The 19,932-nt window shown below is 42.1% G+C and overlaps 1 protein-coding gene across 1 annotated transcript; it reads left to right on the top strand. All coding sequences in view use genetic code 11, as the record gives it.

Annotated features, from left to right (window-relative positions):
- Positions 1 to 240: 240 nt before the first annotated feature.
- On the top strand, positions 241 to 19,377 carry EGR_07064 (Kinesin-like protein KIF2A; the record flags this gene model as incomplete). Its single annotated transcript, XM_024496313.1, has 18 exons — positions 241 to 304; positions 1,326 to 1,420; positions 2,326 to 2,376; positions 3,519 to 3,849; positions 6,877 to 7,191; positions 8,115 to 8,426; positions 8,517 to 8,671; positions 8,747 to 8,912; positions 10,633 to 10,922; positions 12,398 to 12,550; positions 13,147 to 13,325; positions 13,943 to 13,974; positions 14,362 to 14,400; positions 15,658 to 15,911; positions 16,774 to 16,875; positions 17,754 to 17,826; positions 19,151 to 19,213; positions 19,298 to 19,377. 18 exons carry the CDS (start codon positions 241 to 243, stop codon positions 19,375 to 19,377), a joined length of 2,754 nt encoding a protein of 917 aa, XP_024349240.1.
- Between the last annotated feature and the right edge of the window lie 555 nt (positions 19,378 to 19,932).

Below are 19,932 nucleotides of genomic sequence, written 5' to 3'. Positions count from 1 at the left end.
TTTAATTGTAAAGGAGTCTAGAACAAAGAGCATTATTATTGGAATCATGCAGCATGAAAATTCCACTTTTAAATAGTAAGAATAAAGTTGCTAATTTAGATAGGGGTAATACAGATTTACCAATTTAACTAACTAATGTTGTCATGGGAACATGCGGCCTCCTAGGAGTGTTTTAATGGGTCTCTTAGTCATTTAAATGACACACACTCGTTAAATACTTGTGGCTGTTACTTTTTAACAATGGCAGGGTACGATGCCTCTGCGCTGGCAATAGGTATCAATGTGGATATTGAAAGGACAGATGGTAAGAGGAACTGTTTGCCTCTTAGGCTCGTGTATGTATTATAAACGTACACTTCATTAGGCAGTCATTTCTAGTCTTCTTAATTCTCAGGGCTACGAAAATTGGTTGCCGCTCGGGAGTAAAGCGGCATTTTAGTCTTCGAGGCACTGTTTTTGCATAAACTAGTATTTCAGAGTAACAATGTTTATGCGTTCAATGTGAGGAATGTTTCCTGCCTATTTTTATTCGGACTTAAGCATTTCGTCTTGGTTTTGCTCCGAAGCCTGTTTTCGGGAACATTTTGGCTGTTATCTTTGGCGTTATTTTTCCTTTAATTGTTCGAATCTCGGAACTTGATGTCATTTCATCGAGTTATGCTAGTGAATGTTTTTGGAGTTATGTAGATGTGCACCTGTACATTGTCCATTTGGAAGTCTTATTCCCGTTTATTTGTTGCCTTAGTTGTGCTCTAGGAGGTCCACTTTGGTTTTAAATGAGTTACTTTGTGCGTTGGATTTTGCGTCAAGCAAATAAAATACACAATTTACTGTTTGTAGGCTTGGTAGTTAGCACTTGACATCCCAAAGTCGAGGCTTGCTTAGGATGTGATTATTTGCTAACTAAACAATGACAGTAGTATAGGTTATCGGTTCCATATTCGCTGCCTGGTGCCTTGAATGTGCACCAGGAATATGTGGCGTCTCGTGGCCTAATTTATTATACGAGTAGGATCTTGTGCATTCCACACTGGAACAATATGAGGTCCTCAGTTCTTGTCCACTCGGCATCACAGAATAGCAGTGTTTATCCGTGCACATCATCATTCCTGAAAATGGTATCTTTTCACAAATACGGCCATTTACTTCGCCAAACTGCACTTTTTCAGGGATTGAATGCTGTCCATGATTTAAGCTATTGCGCACATATGGTCAGTTTTTATCTACGATAATAAGCGTGAAATTAGATGTATTGAGTAGACACGGAAGGGGTTAAAAATTCTGTTAAATAGTGTTAAACCTTGAGATATTCCTTCTCGTTTTAGGCCGAATTCACTCTGCCATTATTAGTGGGGTGAATCAGGAGCGCAAAGCAGTGACCGTTGAGTGGTATGAACGCGGAGAGGCGAAGGGAAAAGAGGTAAAGTAGTTTGAAATTTCTTTATGAGGAAGCAGTCCATAAATAGGTTTCTGTACTGCGAGAATTGAATTTTTCCTGTCTTCATCTCAACTTTTTCAAGTATTTAGGTAGCAGAGTTTACGTTATCTTTGCTGTTAAATCGCGTAAACTTCGGGATTTACCGCTCACTTGATTTTACTCGCCTAGTGCTCTGTTGTAGCTGGCTCATTTGTAGGAGTTTGGTTGCCAATTAGAACGAGGTCTCTCGAACCATCACTGCTTCATTGACAAGCCGATGTCCGTCAAATACTGCGCTACACTACTTCGGTTATATTTGAAAAACTGGTAGGAACCGTAACGTATGCTCTGAATGATGACACTGGCGTGCAATGAGGCCAATAGCAAGGCAGTATCGACATCAAAGGCTTCGTACTGACGATCGAATGAGTGTCCATCCATTTTATCAGAGTCTTTACGGATCTACTTCCAACGTAAACCGAAACACAATGTTTAGTTTAAGAAGTGCGTGGAAATGCAATCATGTGATTGTTTTGCCTTTTTTGAGGCAAATCTCTCTTACGCAAATAAGTCGAGAACTTTTATGCCACTTTTCGCATGTTTAAACAGACGATAATTGCGACACATGGAGGCATTTCTTGAACATGAGGTCAAGGGACCATAAAAAGCTGCGCCCTATCAGTGTGCTTCTGTGTCATCAAGGGACGTCAAACGTGTCTGCTTGATTTTCGCCAAGAAAAGTATACCATTGAGGCCGTACTTTAATCGTTTCTCTTTGGAACAAAAGGAAGCACATTTTATCTAATTGTTTGCTAGTTTTCAGTTCATTCCAGGACTGGGCTGCTATTACTTGACTGTCTTAAGTTACACACACTTGATTTACCATTTTAGTCTTCACTGCATTTTAGATCGACATGTCTGCCATATTTAGACTGAATCCCTCACTTCGATCCTACGATGTGAGTTCATCCTTTTACACATATTTATCATTTTTGCACCCTAGTAATGCCACATTTGGGGATGTGCTAGTTTCTATTACAGTATACAGTAAATTAAGCGGCATTAATTGTGCAAGGCGGTTAATTAAAATGCAACCCGGCAGTTTGACATCTTTTTAGTTCATAAACGGTTTCCCACGCTATCGATGATCAGCTAAAATTCCACCTTAATTTGGCAAGTGTTTATGGGAGTTCTGGCACTTCGTTGCACTGTGATGGCATTGAGGCTTGCCTCTACTTGTTACGCCAGAATCCTGTTAGGTGGATAGCCAACGAATCTAAGGAACTCATTAGTTGATGTTTGTGGCTTTTTACTGGGAAAAATGTTCAGTTCGTTTGGTTGCTGCATTACGTGTTTATTTATCATTGAGGAAATAACTTAGGTTCTGCATACAAAGCTGTCCTAGTTTAGTCTCCTTTGTACCTAACTAGGAACTTGACTGTTCACTTCAAAGTATTAAATGTTGGACGCATTTCTTGAGTGTCATTGATGCAGTCTTCAAATTAATTTTGTGTATAACAAAAGTCCTCTGTAAGTGTAGTTTTTACTGAGAGACAAAGAAAAGGTCGAATATAGAAGAATGAGATGGTAAGAGGATGAAAGGTTTGTAGATATTCAATACTTTTTGCACAGTGAAGAAAAGGGGACGTGTGAGACAAAAAACGGGAACCTGCGTCGCCTTTAGACACCCACTTATTTGATTTAAATTTGCAGCATAACTAATAATGAACCAAAGTCTTGAAAGCTTACGCTTTTCCTGAGAGAGGAATAAGATAAATAGTAAGGCAACATGAGGACTGAATGAACGGAGGGGCTAAATGTGGTCTGGATGAAAGCCGATTCTGCCATCTACTAAGTAACTTTACTTAAAGTTTTTTATAGAACAGCTACACTTTTAAGATGATTTTTTCTCCAAAAAACCTGGTAGAGGGACTTCATTGGAATCCTATACTTTGCACGATACTGAAGAAGGGAAGTGGATAAACACTCCGTTCAGATGTTAATGGAGTATGTTTGGATCTTGGCGTATCGTTTCGGAGAGATAAATTTTGTTTTGGAGCAATCGGGACGTGTGTGTGCAAGTGGCTGCTTGACATTTCAGCCGGCTGTGGATACCACTACGGCGTTAAAGGAGCGACCCGCCAATGAGACCATCATGACTAATCAGCCGCCTCCGCAGCGTAAGGTCACGCAGAGCTCCACCCCTAGCGGACTCACCACCGCCGCCGCAGCAACAACATCAGCCAATCAGAGTGGAGCGGGAGCTCGGCAGTACCGTGCATCCCGCCTGCCCGCCCCGTCGACGCGCATAACGAGGGCACGTGCCAACGCCACCTCCAGCACCCTCTTGAACCTTCCCGAGGATGTAACTCCCCAACCGACACGAAACGGCGACTCTGACACTACCCAGCACTCCATTGCCACTGATATCTGTGAGTCTTGTAGTTTCCTCTTGCATTGTAATGTAGGGAATGTTTAATTTCGTGAGGTGTGTCTGGGCTACTACTGAAAGCATCATAGAGTAAAAGAGCTCGGAAACATTTGCACTGTCAATTTGCAGAAGACAGGGGAGATTGGTAGTACAGGTGGCATGTGCAGAACCTTATGCCCAACAGCATGTAGGTCGAATCCGCGGAGGATTGAAGGGGGGGAAGGTTGGCGTAGTCGAATGTGCAATGAAAACAAACATCTTTTTTGAGTGACATCCTCGACACTACACTTTTCTACTCCGGCCATTAGGATAGTTGAGTGTATTGTAGCTACCCATGCGAAAAAATGATCTTACGATGATTTCCTATTGCTGCAGAAAGGCTTTAGAATTTAAAGATAGGCCTGATTGTGAATGAAACATTAGAGGTGTGTTTGACATGTGTTGTTGATGGTTGGATGTTGCTCTACAATGAGTGTGTTTCGTGTTTCGGTCGTTTTGTGTAAGAATATTTGCCTAAAGGTTAAACCATCCAATACAATTAACCTAATAGTCTATCTGCATCCTTCTTTCCTACCTCTTCTAAGTAAATGTTGTTCTAATGCTGTTCAACGACCTGGATCACTCTCTTGCATTGGATGCTCCGGTCAGACTTCATATTTGCTTTTTATTGTTAGATGTTATAAGAAATTTTTGTTAGAATTTGATCTCCTTAACTGTCAAGTGTGTATAATTAAAGGTTGCAGTATTTGCAAAGGTTGATTTAATTTTGATAGCCTTTCGGTTGAGTATCCGTGGTTTCAGCTACCTACAGCAGAAGTCTATCTTCTGTGAATTTTTAACGTCTTATACAGTTATCGAAATAAGGACTGTTGTTTTCTGGCTTGCGTTCCCCAACGTTGCCACCAATGTGTTGCTCGAGCTATTCCTGAGGACCACTGTAACGTATACGTGTCCGAAAGTAGCCTCATTGAAGATGTTTAGAAGGGCTAATCCAGTAGCTTAGGTGACGTTGATTGGCTTCGTGCCATTACACCTTGGCCTGAATCGCGAGAAGCTGAAAAGGACCACGTAACCAAATGGGTAATTGGAAGTAAAATCACCGCTACAATGTTATTGAATTTTTTTTTCAAGAATGCACCACCTCAAGTTTGGTTTTAATGTAACCGTCGAAAATTAGAGTATTTTGTATTTTAGAGTCCCAAGGACTTACCCTTGAGTGTACAGCTTCCTCTAATCGGACTCCATACGTTGCTGTACCCCTCCAATTGCAGAGGAATTAGATAATTCACAGTACTACTTCATAGTTTAAAAAAGCACTATTTTGCTTAATCTCGCTTGAATTTCAATCGCTGTGATTTGCCTTGACGTTAAAGCTGCATGTTCGATTCCTGAAAAGTTCATTTTAATGAGGCATTCGAATTGCTCTGGTAGCAGACTGAAAGAGTTCATTCAATTAACTTAATCGGGAACTGTCGTGAATCACTCTAGGTGCGAAGGGAAACAACACTGTCTTAGCAATTGGCAAGCTGAGCCACCTGGTTTCATGTATGCAAATACTTTTAATCCCTCACATCCACAATCCTATGGCCTCGATTTTCGGCTAATTGCGTCATTTTCGAGTGTAAAGCTTCGTTTGTGCTTGCGCTATTTACAGATGCCAATTCATCTCTGTGCTAGAATGCGTGTCAATCGAACTTGAATTATGCAAATCTGAATTTTTTAATGCTCTGGGTGTGCGACTTTTTGATATCATTTGGATGTGGCTCATCACTTTAGGTATATCTAAAATACTTACTTTCTTCACTACCATATTCAACTGGTATGAAAGTCGAGGTCTTCTCAGAGCTCTTAGTTTGATATTCCACATTGTTTGCCAAGGTGTCACCTTTCGTACTTTTCACCTTTTTGATATACATGAATAAGCAAGTGACATCGTATATCCTTGCATTAATTTAATTGTAAAATGACTAGTAAAGTGCTTGACAGCAATGTTTTTTTCCCTGTGAAATTTATTATGAAATTAAGTCAACAAAGAGGTTAAAACGTATAATCTTATCTGATGACATATAGCTAAGTTTTCGATGTGGATACCACTCCACCAATACTCGAGTTACATGTTAAAATAATTTTCATCCGTATCGAATCCTTTTCCGTTATATTCAATCCCTAATTTACAATAACATAAAAGCGTTCATTTAGTAATATGGTAATCAGTGGATCATTAAAGCTAATTGGCTGGGGTCATTTTTACATTAAGTCTCTATAATGTAAACGTTTATGTGATATTCTTTTTGCCTTGAGTAAATCTCGTTGCATAAGATGCCGATTTACTCATAGTAACGTGCTTAGATTAGGGCCTTGTGACGTGCAAGTAGTCATTAAATATGAAATCAGGTTAAAAGGGGGGAGAGAGTTATTGTCATATTGTGACAACGAAGAAAGGAGGTCATTGTGGCGATTTTTTTTCTGCTTATTTCGTTCGAGGAATGGAGTCTACTCCTCCCAGCCGTTCAACGGTACAATAATGTTGGTGGAATGGAAACAACGTCAAACCTCGCTGACTGCTGACTCACAAGCAATCGGAGGTGAACTTATCAGCTCTCTTCCTCTACAGCTGATTTAAAGTGATCGACTGTCTATTGACTTCTCTAAGTACCAATTCTAAAACTTAGGAAATCAGATGTTTCATACTGAACGAATAAGTGACATTCCTGCACGATGGAATACTGCTTTTAGACTGTTCGCCTTAGATTATACAATCGCCTTGGCGAATAGCTGATCTCAAGACCGGTCGAATGGCAAAGACTCATTTGTCAGGTAGATACACGGTTGTATATGCTAAGAATTTCTTTCACTATATAAAGGAAAAATACTTGACCTTGCCATTAACAAGTAAGCCGCGGTGTTGCCAAGCGACTCGCAGCCTTCTACATTGTTCTCTTACACATCTGTACGCACACCTGCAACGATATATTTAAGACCTTTCCAAATGTCTCACAAGGCAATTCGATGTTCCCTTACTTTGTAGCCCTCTCACAGCACTCCTCGTCCTCGCAGCGCGTCAATGAGGCCATGGATACAGACGCCGACATCGTCACCAGTACCACGGCCAGTCGACTCACCGACTTTGATCAATTCGACGAGCGTGCCTGTGACGATCTGACGTTGCGTGAAGAGGTTGATTATGACGGAGATGATGGGGCTTGTGGCAGTGCTGGAGGCCAGGATGATCGCCAGGATTGGGAGGACCCCCATCAGACCAACATCCGTAATTATCCGGAGTCAAGGGATATGCTCGGGCCCATGCCTAACACCAAGCAAGACTTGGCCCGACGCAGTGGTGGTAGGTTGGTGTGCTCCCATCTGTTGCATTTCCATACTCTTCATCGATGACATGGAGGAAGGAATGATGATTTCGGTGAAACCGTTACTTCCCGTAAATATCGGTAGGATTTCTCTAGAGGCGGAAGTTTTGAGCGTCATAGCCGCGGAAGGATGTCTTAAAAACATGCGAGAGGGACCAGGATGATGCGACAATTTTTATCCCGATTGTGCTGGCAACATTTGTTTACTGTGAATTCTGGCAGAATCTTCCAAATTGTAATGCTGTTTTTTAATTCAAAAAATGCAAAAGTTTTAAATTCTCGAAGTCCATCAGTTGTTTAGCTTTTCCACGGGTTGGACTCGTTCAACTAAGCCTCCCTTGACCATAGTTTAAAGTTGTTAAAAGTTTCCACGATGTTAGCCTTTCCTACCATCCTTATCCATCACTTCCTTACGTAGTAGTTGAATGTACTTCCACTAAAATGCCTGTCTTATGATACAACGGACAAATTTCGATAGGTCTCCTTGTATTTTATGCCTACTGTGTTGCGAAAATGCATAAAACATTATGCTAAGGCCTGAACGATGGTTTACAATGACCGCATTGTGAATCACATCGCAGTGGAAAAGATAATTTAATATAAAAAGCTTGAAAAGGACTTTATTCCTGCAGCAAATTTCTCTCCAACTCATTCATTACCTAAAGTCTATCTTGCCATCTATCTGGCTTACCTCCGTCTTCTTGGAGCATTCGAATGATTTTAGACCATTGAGGTTCGTTCGTTCACGGTTTTGATGTATTCGACTGATTCAAGTGCAATCTCACAATTTTTCACGAAACGTTTGATGTCCATTGCGGATTTTGCTACATATTTTCGATTAATTTTTGCTTGCGGACGCTTTGAGTAACAAGGGTAATATTCCCTCTCACTGCCCGTTTAGCGCGAGGTGCCTTGGCAAGCAGCCAGTCGGGGCCATCGAACACTCCATTGGCGACTAGTGGCATTAGCTCTCGCAAGTCAAACGTGGTGAAGGAGATCGAACGAATTCAGCAGCGTCGGGAGGAGCGTAGGGCTGCTCAGCGGGCCGCCCGAGAGCAGCCTGACGTCGATCCAAACAGTCCGAGCTACGAGTTTCTTATGATGATCAGGGAGTATCAGGAGACCCTGGACTACCGACCGCTCACCATAACCGATGAGATTGAATGCCACCAGATTTGCGTGTGTGTTCGCAAGCGTCCCATGAACAAGAAGGGTTGGTTTACTTCTTTTACTGCTCACACCTTAATGTTTCTGTTTGTGTGTATTGCATATGTGACTACTTGCTTCTCTGTTTCCTTTTTAGAGCTTGGCCGCAAGGAGATTGATGTCATTACCATACCGAACAAGCAGCAGATTCTTGTACATGAACCCAAAACCAAAGTTGACCTGACCAAGTACTTGGAGAACCAATCCTTCCGATTTGACTATGCATTTGACGAGAATGCTGACAACGCACTGGTAGGCGAACCGTTACACCTTACCTCGTCTCCCTTACTAGTAGCTGTATAAGTGTCTTTTTACCTGTCTGGCTAGGTCTACAGATACACAGCGCAGCCACTGGTGCAGAGCATATTTGAGCGTGGAATGGCAACGTGTTTCGCTTACGGGCAGACAGGATCGGGCAAAACGCACACGATGGGTGGGGAATTCCATGGGAGGGGCTTGCAAGACTGCTCCAATGGCATCTATGCGCTTGCCGGTAGAAATTTTTTTGTTTGAAATGCGCCTTGAAGCATACCTATTTCAAAGTATTTTATGCCTCACTCTTTAAAGTTCCAGAATTCCGTTTTGCGTTCATTCGGTTAATGAACGTTTGGCTTATAACACATCTTATTCGGCTAGTGCCTATATAAGTTTTGCCAGTTTCATGCCTTTGACGTGGTCATCGTATCAAATTTCGCAATTAATTCTACTCATGTATTCTACGAAGCCCGCTTTTAATTGAGATTGGAATCGCCCGTCGGTACGCAACCACCAACAAGCTATACGTTCGTTCGCTATGCCTTCGACTCTCAAAACACCTCTCTTGTCGACGTTTCGGGTGTTGATTAGCTACTGCGTTGATGAGTCCCACTGATCACACGACTTTGGGAAATCGAAATGGAGTTTAACATCTTTGAAATGCTTTTGTCATCAATCTATGGATGAGTTAAAACACCCATTTTGACATCTTCATAATGGGCGCTCCGTTATGGAGCCGAGACAACAGTGAAGGCGGAGTGGGAATCGCTTTGTCAAGGTGTTTGTGGGGAAGCATACACATCAAATCAGTGGGTAGGTTATGATGGGACAAAATCAACGTCAGTAACGCCTATTGGCGACAGTTGAAATTTCGTATTCCACCACAATAATTGTTTTGAAATAAAAATGGTTTAAATTCGGGAGATTTACTACAATAAAGGGACCACTTTCTTTCGAGGCGTGACTACAATACTTGGATAAGGCTATTTAAGGCGCGCACTTCCTATCTCACATGGCGTGCTGACGCCTAACTTTTACTGTTCCCTAATTGGCAGTCCCTTTGGTCCTTCTGATTTGTTGCCAGCATAGGTGATCGTTAGGGCGATAAAGCCCGTAGCCTCCGCCTCCACCTCCACCCCCCCCACCCCCTGGTTGAGTCATAGGCAGCTTTGTATTGTGAGTATCGTGGTTAGCATTGTAATTATACACGCCCTATCGCCTGCCCTATTGTCTTCTGGTTGCTGCCGTCGCTGCTGCCTCTTGTCTACAGTGTATGCGATTTATGATTATTACTTATTGAAGGACCTTTGGTTACCTTTTTTATATTCCTACCGCGTTGAAGTGCCCATTTTGATGTGAGCATGGTCCCTGATTAGTTTTGGGTACTAAAAAAGTTTAGTGATCTCACTATTTCTGCTTTTATTTACTCAGAGGAGGCTTTTATGCCGTGGGGAGACTAAAAGCGGCAAAATTTATTAAATTGATAGCCTATCCAAGTCTTATTTAGTCTTTCCTGGGTGGAGCGGGCGTGCATCAGTATTTGTTGTTTGTGCACAATTATTCTCCCCTCTCTGCTGCGTAATTGGACAGAAATGTCGACTGAATGATGCTTTGTTTTCTCCTGACTTAACTCGACGTCCACCTATTCAACGAATCCTCCTTCCACTCGTGATTAGTATCATCGCTTTTACAGAAATTTGGCTGAGGTAAAATCGAAGCGGATTCTGAGCCTTTTGGCAACTTGATTGGCCAATTATTTTGTTTTCTGATCCGTTGAATACGATCCAACTTCTCGTACACCAAACCAATAAATATAGCATTCGACTGACGCAGTGGTAAAATTCTATCGAATAATGGATGAGAGTATCGTCTTTGCTGCAATCTAAACGGAATTGGAGATTTTGAGTAACTTAAGTAACTGTTTACATTTTTTGTTTCTACCCTGATTCACCACCCAGCTCGAGATGTTTTCCACCTGAATGCAACAAAGTACTGCCACGAGGATCTATGTGTGGATGCGGCCTTCTTTGAAATATACAGTGGGAAGGTCTATGATCTCCTGAACAAGAAGGCTAAGCTGCGCGTGTTGGAGGACGCAAAGAACCAGGTCCAGGTGGTGGGCCTGCGACATGAGCCTGTCCACTCGGTGGAAGATGTCCTTCGTCTCCTCAAACACGGAGCCGATATAAGGACTAGCGGCCAGACCTCGGCTAACCAGCATTCCAGTCGGTCGCACGCTGTGTTCCAGGTTGGTGTTTGGACTAATTAGTTATGAAGCATTCTGTTTCGGACTGAAATGGACTTTGTTCATGTGTCAATAATACTCGGTAGGTGATGTGACAGCAAATTTCTCTAGTGTAATTAACATTTTTTGGTATTTTCGAGTGTTTTATTGACCCATTTCTGCCTATTTACCATCTTTGGCTGCTCAATTAAAAGGTAGCTTCCTCACCACTCCACCTAGTTAGCTGCATTAAATATCTGTCAAGCAAGCGTAGTTTTTTTCAAATATCCATGACCAGACTTCTTGACGATCGGCTTTTCTTCTGACAGGATCTCGTCTAGTTAAACTGGCGAAATCAATCCAAATAGTTTAGCTTTGTTGGACTAGTATTTGTTGCTAATTCTTCCAGCTAATTCATACGTCGTTCGGGAAAAACTTTTGCACCACTTCCACCTCGTTGCTTCCAGGACAACGTCCACCACCCCGGTCTCTGATCCGACGGCCTAGGTGGCCAGCTTATTGTTAAACCTGAACTGGTCTGTCAAAACGGAACTTTTTCAGTCAAGCTCTCAACTGCGTTCATTAAAAGAACCAACCTATTGTTATTGTCTTTGCACCAGAATTTTTGGTTAAAAGTAATGAAATTCTCTGAGGGATCAGTTGGGAAGAGAATAATCACTGGCTACTTCCACAATAAATACAAAAACAAAAGTAGTAATTATGGTTGAGACCATTATTGACTACCAAATTTGTTACTTCAACAAATTGGGAACCCCTTTCTTAATTACAAAACCGTATTACAATGATTTGCTTTAGCTGCTTACCTGCAAGGTTGGAGTAATAGGTGTTTCACTGTTTTCTAGTACATGCTTGTTTCACACGTGATATGTTTTTTTCCGTTGGTCTTATGTAATGTTGCATGAGGTAGCCCCTGACTTGCATCATAATCATATTACAACCATTAATTGCGTCGGCACTCCTGTGGCACCATTTGTTTACATTCTTCAATGTACAAGACTTTTTCGCGCTCGAAGGTGTTTGATGATCAGACCTTACCACGAGTGTTGTTGTGCTAGTTTCAGTCTGTTCTTAGCACTATCACTTCCAACATTTACCGCAAGGTTCTCTCACCAAATTGAAGCGTTTATGGATTCAAACTTCCATGTCCTTTAACATTAGCTGTGGGATTTGTGTGCTAGCGTCCATGTGGGTGATGTAAGATATTGGAAATAAAGAAAATACCAACTTATCCAGTAAGGGCAATGGGTTCGCTGCTAGAATCCAATTCAGTGGAAGATCAGTCACCGCGGTCCAAATGTTTTGCTGTTCGAGTATAAAGCAAGGACTCCTACTAAATTGATCAATTGACTTACTTAAAAGGTGAATATAAGCCATTATTCGCAGTCCACGAATACTCTACATCTGTTTTAGTGTTTTCAACCCTTGCTTATCAAATCGATATAGCATGTGTTGCAAATTTTGTGGATTTTGAATTTCAGTTGATCCTCAAACGACGGGGCACGAATAAGCTCTTCGGCAAGTTCTCCCTCATCGATTTGGCGGGCAATGAGAGGGGCGCTGACACCAGCTCCTCTGATAGGATCACACGGATGGAGGGCGCTGAAATTAACAAGAGCCTTCTCGCTCTTAAGGTATTTGCTTTATGTCTTTGCCACTAGGTTTACCTTTACTACTTGTGCATAATCCCGCATTCTTGTCAAAAAACTGGTTTAATTAATCGTATGTCTACTTTGAGTTTTGTCTATGCATCCTGGTATCCATCGTCACTCATCCGTCTATTCGTCTACTTATCCCTTTAAGCAACTTCCTATTTGCTTATTTTAACATCAGTCTGCGCAGTATTTTATTCGTCGTTTTCTGTTTGATCACTTCATACTTTTTACCGATACTTTCTATTGATAAAAACACTCCATTTGATTTTGAATTTTTTAATCTATCAATTCCTCAATTCAACTTTTAGCTTCTTCATTCATTAATTCATCTCAAATCTATCCATTCCGTGTTTCTAGATTTAACGAGTTCTTCCGTCTTTTCGTCCTCTTTATTTACTTAGCTGTTCATCTGTCTAAGCATTCATCCCTTCGTTTATCCAATTTTTCAACTTTTCCTTTACCCATTCATTTCCAACACACATTCTCCCTCTATTTGCATTCAATCCACCTATTAATTAATACTTTTATTTTTCATCTTTCTCTACTATGGCATAGTATTATTCATGACTTTGTAGGAGTGTATTCGGGCGCTGGGTCGGAAGGGCGCGCATACACCCTTCCGGGCGAGCAAGTTGACCCAGGTGCTACGCGACTCCTTCATCGGAGACCGCTCGCGCACCTGCATGATAGCCATGATCTCACCCGGCATCGCCTCCTGCGAACACACTCTCAACACCCTCCGCTATGCTGATCGGTAGGTCTTACCTCCCCTATGAGTGACTCTAAAATTACAGCTAATTTGCGTTTTCTGTGTCCAAAGCTGTGGATTGGGCGATTTAGTGTATTTTTTTTTCGTCTCGAAAGAAGATTCGGACCCTGAACATTTGAATGATGTATTTATCTTTACATCCATACTAGATCAGATTGATTACGATTGTTTTCAACCAAATGGACTCTCTGAAATTATGTTCTACGATCCAATACACCATCGATGCGGTTTCTTATAAGACCCTTTTCCGAGCATGAGCTTCCTTTTATTGGTTTCAAATAACTTTGCACAAGAATCATACGACGGGAGATAGACAAAATTACGACACAACAGAGGAACAGAGGAGAAAATTGGGAAAGCCCGTTGATACTTGTCAGCAAAAGCTGTTAAAATTTACTCATTAACTTCGAGTCCTTTTTGACATTCAAGTAGCGTAGAGCAGCTTACCACGATTCACTGTATCGCTCTTTCTATTTTGAAACCAAAAGTCACAGGATTGGTAATGTACAAAGCTTTTGACAAATGGTTGCTTTCTTTGCCTTATTTTTTTCCCACTTTAAATCTAGAACTCCATGCGACTATTTTAATTTTGTTCTTTTCAGTGTAAAGGAACTGGGTCCGGCGAATACTAACGGTAAGCTGGATGGATATATTTTTAGGTATTTATAATCAAATTCTTGTGTACCCTATGGATACATCTCCACAGCTTCAAAATACTTCCGTTAGCATTACTTTACATCCTAAAATTAAATATGCAAATGAAGAGCTGCAGTGGCAGCGTCTGGGCGCGGATTCAGGGTTTTGCATGTACGGCTACCTTGTCTGTAAACAGGGGAAATTGCATTGCCGCCGCGCCTTCCCTTATCATAGCAATAACATGCAAGTGATGAATCACAAGCTTATTCGATTGCTGTCGTACCAGCGGTAGTGGTGGTATCTCATGTCTACGCAAGTCTGTTATTTATGGCTCTACAGTGGCAATCTCAGTTTAAATTGCATTATCATTCTTGTTTTTAAATAGGTTTAAGTCGCAACACTGCATCGCTTGCCTCCATTCCACGTGGGTTTGCCTTTACCACCATCATCACGGCTCACTAATGACATAATCCCCATTCAGTTTTCCTTTAGTCTAACAAATCCTTTGTTCCTATGAACATGAAGAGGTGAGACATGTTTTCAATTCCTTCTTTTCCCCTTGAAAAATATTCATCCAGGAGTGAAACGTAGTTCATCCCTACTAACCACCTTCTCTTCGCGCCGTAAGTCGAACAATGAAATTGAGCTTCTTTTCGTCCTAATTGCACACCCTCATGAATAGCTCTTGCACCCAGTTTCAGTGGCGTAGTACCTTGGACTGGCTTGCATTCAGGTGGAAAGATTGGGTCCCGGATTCTTGATTTCACCTACGGTACCGTCGAGGAAGATTTGGTGTATCAAAACAGGTTGACTTGAAATTTAGAATGACAGTCCGGTTGAGTTCCATTGATAGGTGCATTTTGCAAAGAGGAGACGTCTATTATTTTTCTTGACACTTGCAAACTGGTGTCATCTTGAGAACGGCTTCAGCTACGTTCCAGATCATGCATGCCGTGATATTCCATATGTTAGGCCAACTACATCGAGGTAGTTGGGAAGTAGTGCTGGAGACTGGACGATGTTCTTCATCAAGCACATTCCGTATGCCAATCGTCTCCTGTAGGAAAACTTGCCCTAACGTAATATAAGGTGTATCATGTCCCCAGTTTCCGGCTATAACTTAGCGCTGATGGCAATATCATGAACATTTATTCAAGGACAATTTCAGCTCCTCCATTACTAGTCACAATTTAGAGCTCGAAGTCCCAGGACTCATTCATCCTTAGTAGATGCTCTTCTACGACTTTTAAGGCCGGCGCTAAGCCAGTGAAAGTGGGGCTGTCCTTTTGGATTGAGCTTGCCAATGGTGCATTGATGGTAGCACGACACGTTTGATTTAGGGGGTGTCCTTATTATAAAGGTACAAAAGAGGTGTGAGGCCAGTGACGAGGAGAATTTCATGATGTCCGACTATCACCCAAATCGTTGGACACTTCTACGATCCGTGTAATTAAATGTAGGGAAAAAAGAGCCATTCTAGTGCCGTATGATTTAGTTGGTCATAAATTTGGCCCACGGTCTTGCTTTCGGCTTGCCTGACTAGCCCCCCTCAACCAATCACTTTCACCCGTCTCTGACATGCGCCTTATCAATGTCGACTAATCGTAAACCAAACAGTTATCCTAATGTGTGCATGCGTATGCATGACGAGACGGCTAATATTACCTTGCCTTCCTTGTAGGTGGCACTGCTGGTGGCATGCCGATGGGTGACGGAAGTTATGCGGGCATGCCCTCATCTCGCGGTCTCCTGGCCAACCGCGTAGGTGGGCGCGGTGGGCTAGACTCCGGTAGTCTACTCTACTCTTCCTATAACGGTGGCTCCCTCCGGGCTTCTGACGATCGTTTCAGTGCCGGTGGTGGTGGCAGCGGTGCCATGGAAGATGGCGACAATGCGGATGATGATGATGATCTCGCCATGCTCAGATCGGCCAATGTGCGTCTTCTCGTTGTTAGCTCATTTCTGGGCGCTTTTTCTACCACTTGAGCGGATACAGTCAATGCTATTTAGCTTAACCTGGATGTGAAATATTCGTTTAGGTGGCTCTTGTGTACACATTTGCGAATGGCTTTTGCGGAGTACAATTTTAGTGGTGAAATTCTTAACATGAATCGGGTGTGGAGCGAAACGTAGTTTTTTTTTCGGGAAAAAAAATGCGTACATGCATCCTGGTTTGTGATTTACTTCTGTTTTGGCTATTTGAAAATCCACTAATTATACTCCTTTGCTTCTACCCCGGGCCTTCTTCCCCTGGTGTAAAAGCGTGAATATCAGACCGGATTCAGTTACTTTTGAAGTAGTTGGCCACAAATTTGGCTTGAATCCACGCTTTAAACCTGTCTCGCTCACTTCCTACTAGATAGCAAATTTTATTAGAGATGCTAGAAAGTGAGCGGTCTAGTTTCTAGCATCTCTAATAAAATTTGCTACATTCAAGCGAAGATTTGCCATATCTAGTTGAACAAATTCACGTTGAACCTTGTCGTCTAAGAGTTAAGCAAAGTGACAGATGCGCTTGAAAGCGAAGTCTCTTCCCTTCTCTTATTTCGCCTAATGCAAGCCAACCCGCTAAACGCGCAAACTTTTCAACACGCGCAATTATAAGTTCATTTCCATCGTTTGTCAGAAGACACAAAACTAAGTCCCACTTCACTCTTTCATTTGCATTCCAGGCGGTAAGCTACGACCCCCTTCACGCGTTTTTTGTATCCCAGCGTTTCACAGTTGTTTGTTCGTTATACCTCGGATCAGTCAGTTGATTTTGTAGCCCGGTTTCTGTTTGTGTGTACTCTTTCAGGATGGCGAAGTTTCCGAGGAACTGTTCAACTTCCACGAAGTGGTTCGCCACATTGAACAACTAGAGGAAGAGGTCTGTGATGACCACGTTGCTCTGTGCAATGTAAGCCTATTTTCCCTCTAACCAACCTAGGTAACCTCATTTCACAGTTCGTTAGCACTTAAATTTAAGTGATTAGTTGAATTGGGACCTTAGTTAAATGACTTTAGTTACTTTAGTTCGTAGAACAGGATTCCTATTTGAAACTGTTGCAAAAGACTTTGGCCTGTCCGTGATTTAATGTGATTTTCTAGTCATAGCCGTCCACATTCCGCACCTCATTGCCTTTCATGCGACTGGTTTACCCTGAAAAATTCGATGAATGTTTGACCATGAATCACTTTTAAAACTCTACCCAACTGTTGTCGAAGCTAATCTGCAATTAAGCATTGTTGACGGATCGATGGACACGAGAAATCCATCTTTTGGTTCTGCTAAGTTGGACGGAGTTTGAGACGGTTGTACCTACCGTCCCCATTACAACTCACTATCATTCATCTTGACCCTAGTCCAAGTCCCGCAAGATCAGAATCAACCTCACCTAAAATGTCAAAATTTTATGTTGAATTGTTGACTACGCTGTACTAGCTGGGAAGGATTGAAGGGAAGTTTTTATTTTCCTTTCAAAACTGACTATTTGATAGATGAAGTGCCTTCACAGCCATGGAAAATTAGACTAGTCAGTGTGAAATGTCAGTTCTGACATGGAGCATCAACTTTGGGTTTGTGCCATGACGAGTTGATTAAATCTGATGCAGCTGATTCGGCAGCACTGGATTGTTTGTGGTTGTTGGAAGCACTTTTGACTCAACAATCACACCTAGGTACAATTACGCATTGATCACCTGTCATTGCGTGGGCGGCGACAGCTGTGTTGCTGACTTTTGCTGTTGGTGCTGCATCAACTTTTTTTTTCATTCCAAATATACTTTTTCTTTCAGAATTTAAGCAAATGGTCTAATGAGCATCATCGACTGCAAAAGGAGACGATGAAAGTTCCCTACGATGTTGAAGGTGAGCAAGCACTCGCAATCTCTGCTTTCTATGCGATCTTAACACAAGAATTTGCAAAAGCTGATATTTTTACAATCGCTCTAAAAAATAATGCCCGAGAGAAATGCTGTAATAGGCTAGTGAAATTCATTTGATTTCGGTAGGTTTGTTCATTTAAAAATCCTGGTTGACCTCATGGTGAAGGCAGAGCTTATCACTTGTTTTAAAACCGCGATCTGCTTAGGTCTCTACACTCTAAAAGGCATTTTAATGAAAGCTGAAGTTGAAAACGTGGCAGAATTTAAACGCAACCTCAAATAAATCCAATCGAGATTACTTTCATTGAAGTCGTCTCGGAAGGATTGGTAGGAATGACTCTTAAGCTACAAGTCTCAGCTTTGATTATTAGTGGGTTTGATAATTTTAGCATTCTGGAAGAGCTTACTTGAAGCCTGAGTTTTAAGGGTAGTTGGAATCATGGTGACGCCTCAACGGTTTACGATCTTAATGGTGCCTGGTACTCAATCGAACTCCATGACTGGAACGCTGAGGATGTTGGCCCAAGCTCCTTTATCATCTAAGAACGTAGGCTTAAAAGTGGAGTAGAAATTGAAAATATTTCATTTATTCACCGCCGGGATAACTTCTGCCATTATGGATCCAGCACTCGGCTGAAAAGTGTGATTGAAATGTTGGGCTGAGCCATGAATTCAAGTATCAGTGATAGAATTGATCACTTTGGTCCTGGCACTACTGTTTTGCCTGTGGAATATGCGCAATACCTGCTTCTAGTATAACCGAAAGGCATGCTTGAAATGACAATCAAGGTGTTGATTTTGCTTTGGTTGCCATTGTGTCCTTGCTTTAAATTTCGAATGGCTTTGCCCGCCTCCAAGTTTGAAAGTGAGGCAGAATTGTCGCAATAACACGACTGTGCAACAGCTCAGAAACACCTAATCGGAACGCATGATTTAAAAAGTGGGACAAATTTCGGCTTCAATGTTTAATTGCTGATTTTCAGGTTGATCTCGAAAATCTGTCTCTTGGCCTTTTGAACTTTAGCTTCTTTTTTTCGCTTCATGTCGTACTTTTGTTTACACTTACCGTTTGTTTGCTAAGCCATAAATTTCGGTCTTCGTTGTTGCGTTATTAGGGGAGAGTAGTCACATGAGCATGTAAACTCATGTATTTTTACTGATTATATGAAACCGATATTCATAGCCAGAAAAACTCCTCCTGCAACAGTTCTGTCATTCATGCATGATACGTGATTGAAATGGAGATCGCATCTCTAAATATGAAAGAAATTTGTGGGAACGTCAAGGTCTGCCTTTTATCCTTCCAGCCTACGCATCCCGTCTGGAGCAGCTACTGCTAACACAAACAAATGCTCTGCTGGCCCTCAAGGGTGAGTTTTTTTCCCTCTGTAAATGGTCATCCACGCAATTAAAGCTGTCTTATTGTGTTGTTGTCACTTTCCTTCCCACAACAGACAAGGTGTCGACATGGCGACGCGAGATGCGACAAGAGGAGGAGATTAGCAGTAAGCTGCAGAAGGGTCGGCGGATGTAGGTAGTCCCACACCCGGACACCCACCCTCCTGCCCTCCTTATTGTCCCTGTTGTACCAATGTGTTTCCTTCTCTCGACACTTTCTCGTACCGCCGTCGCATCGAGTCATTTCTACGCGTTTATCTCCACCTCCCTACGATCTCCACTACCTTTGTGAGGAGAAGACTTTTGCTCTACATGCAAATGCAATCTTCCTTTTACCTCCCCCTTCCCTCCCCTATTGTCGCGTCTCACACCACAACGCGACACGTCGAGTCGTGTCACAGACACTGCCATTTTTTCATCCAGTGGCATTCCTTCTCTTCTCGCTTCTCCTCTCTGCGGAGGTTGCGAGTGTCTGTGCTGGCGTCAGTCATTTGTTCATAAGCTAGGAAACCAACAAACGCAAACATACAGACACGCAAGCAAATACAAACAAATGCATTGTTGAGCCGGATGTGTCTATGCTTTTTCTTCCATCCTGTGTCGTGTATTGGGATACTGGATCCAAGTTGTTTTGAAAGGCGATGAAATAGCAAAAGACGTGTTTGACAACGTGGTGGACGCTGCTGGGGTT

This window comes from Echinococcus granulosus (genome assembly GCF_000524195.1).
Source record: "Echinococcus granulosus chromosome Unknown EG_S00069, whole genome shotgun sequence".
In the NCBI taxonomy this organism is placed as follows: Eukaryota; Metazoa; Platyhelminthes; class Cestoda; order Cyclophyllidea; family Taeniidae; genus Echinococcus; species Echinococcus granulosus.
The sequence above is the reverse complement of the archived record's forward strand: the minus strand, read 5'-3'. Positions and strand labels throughout refer to the sequence as shown.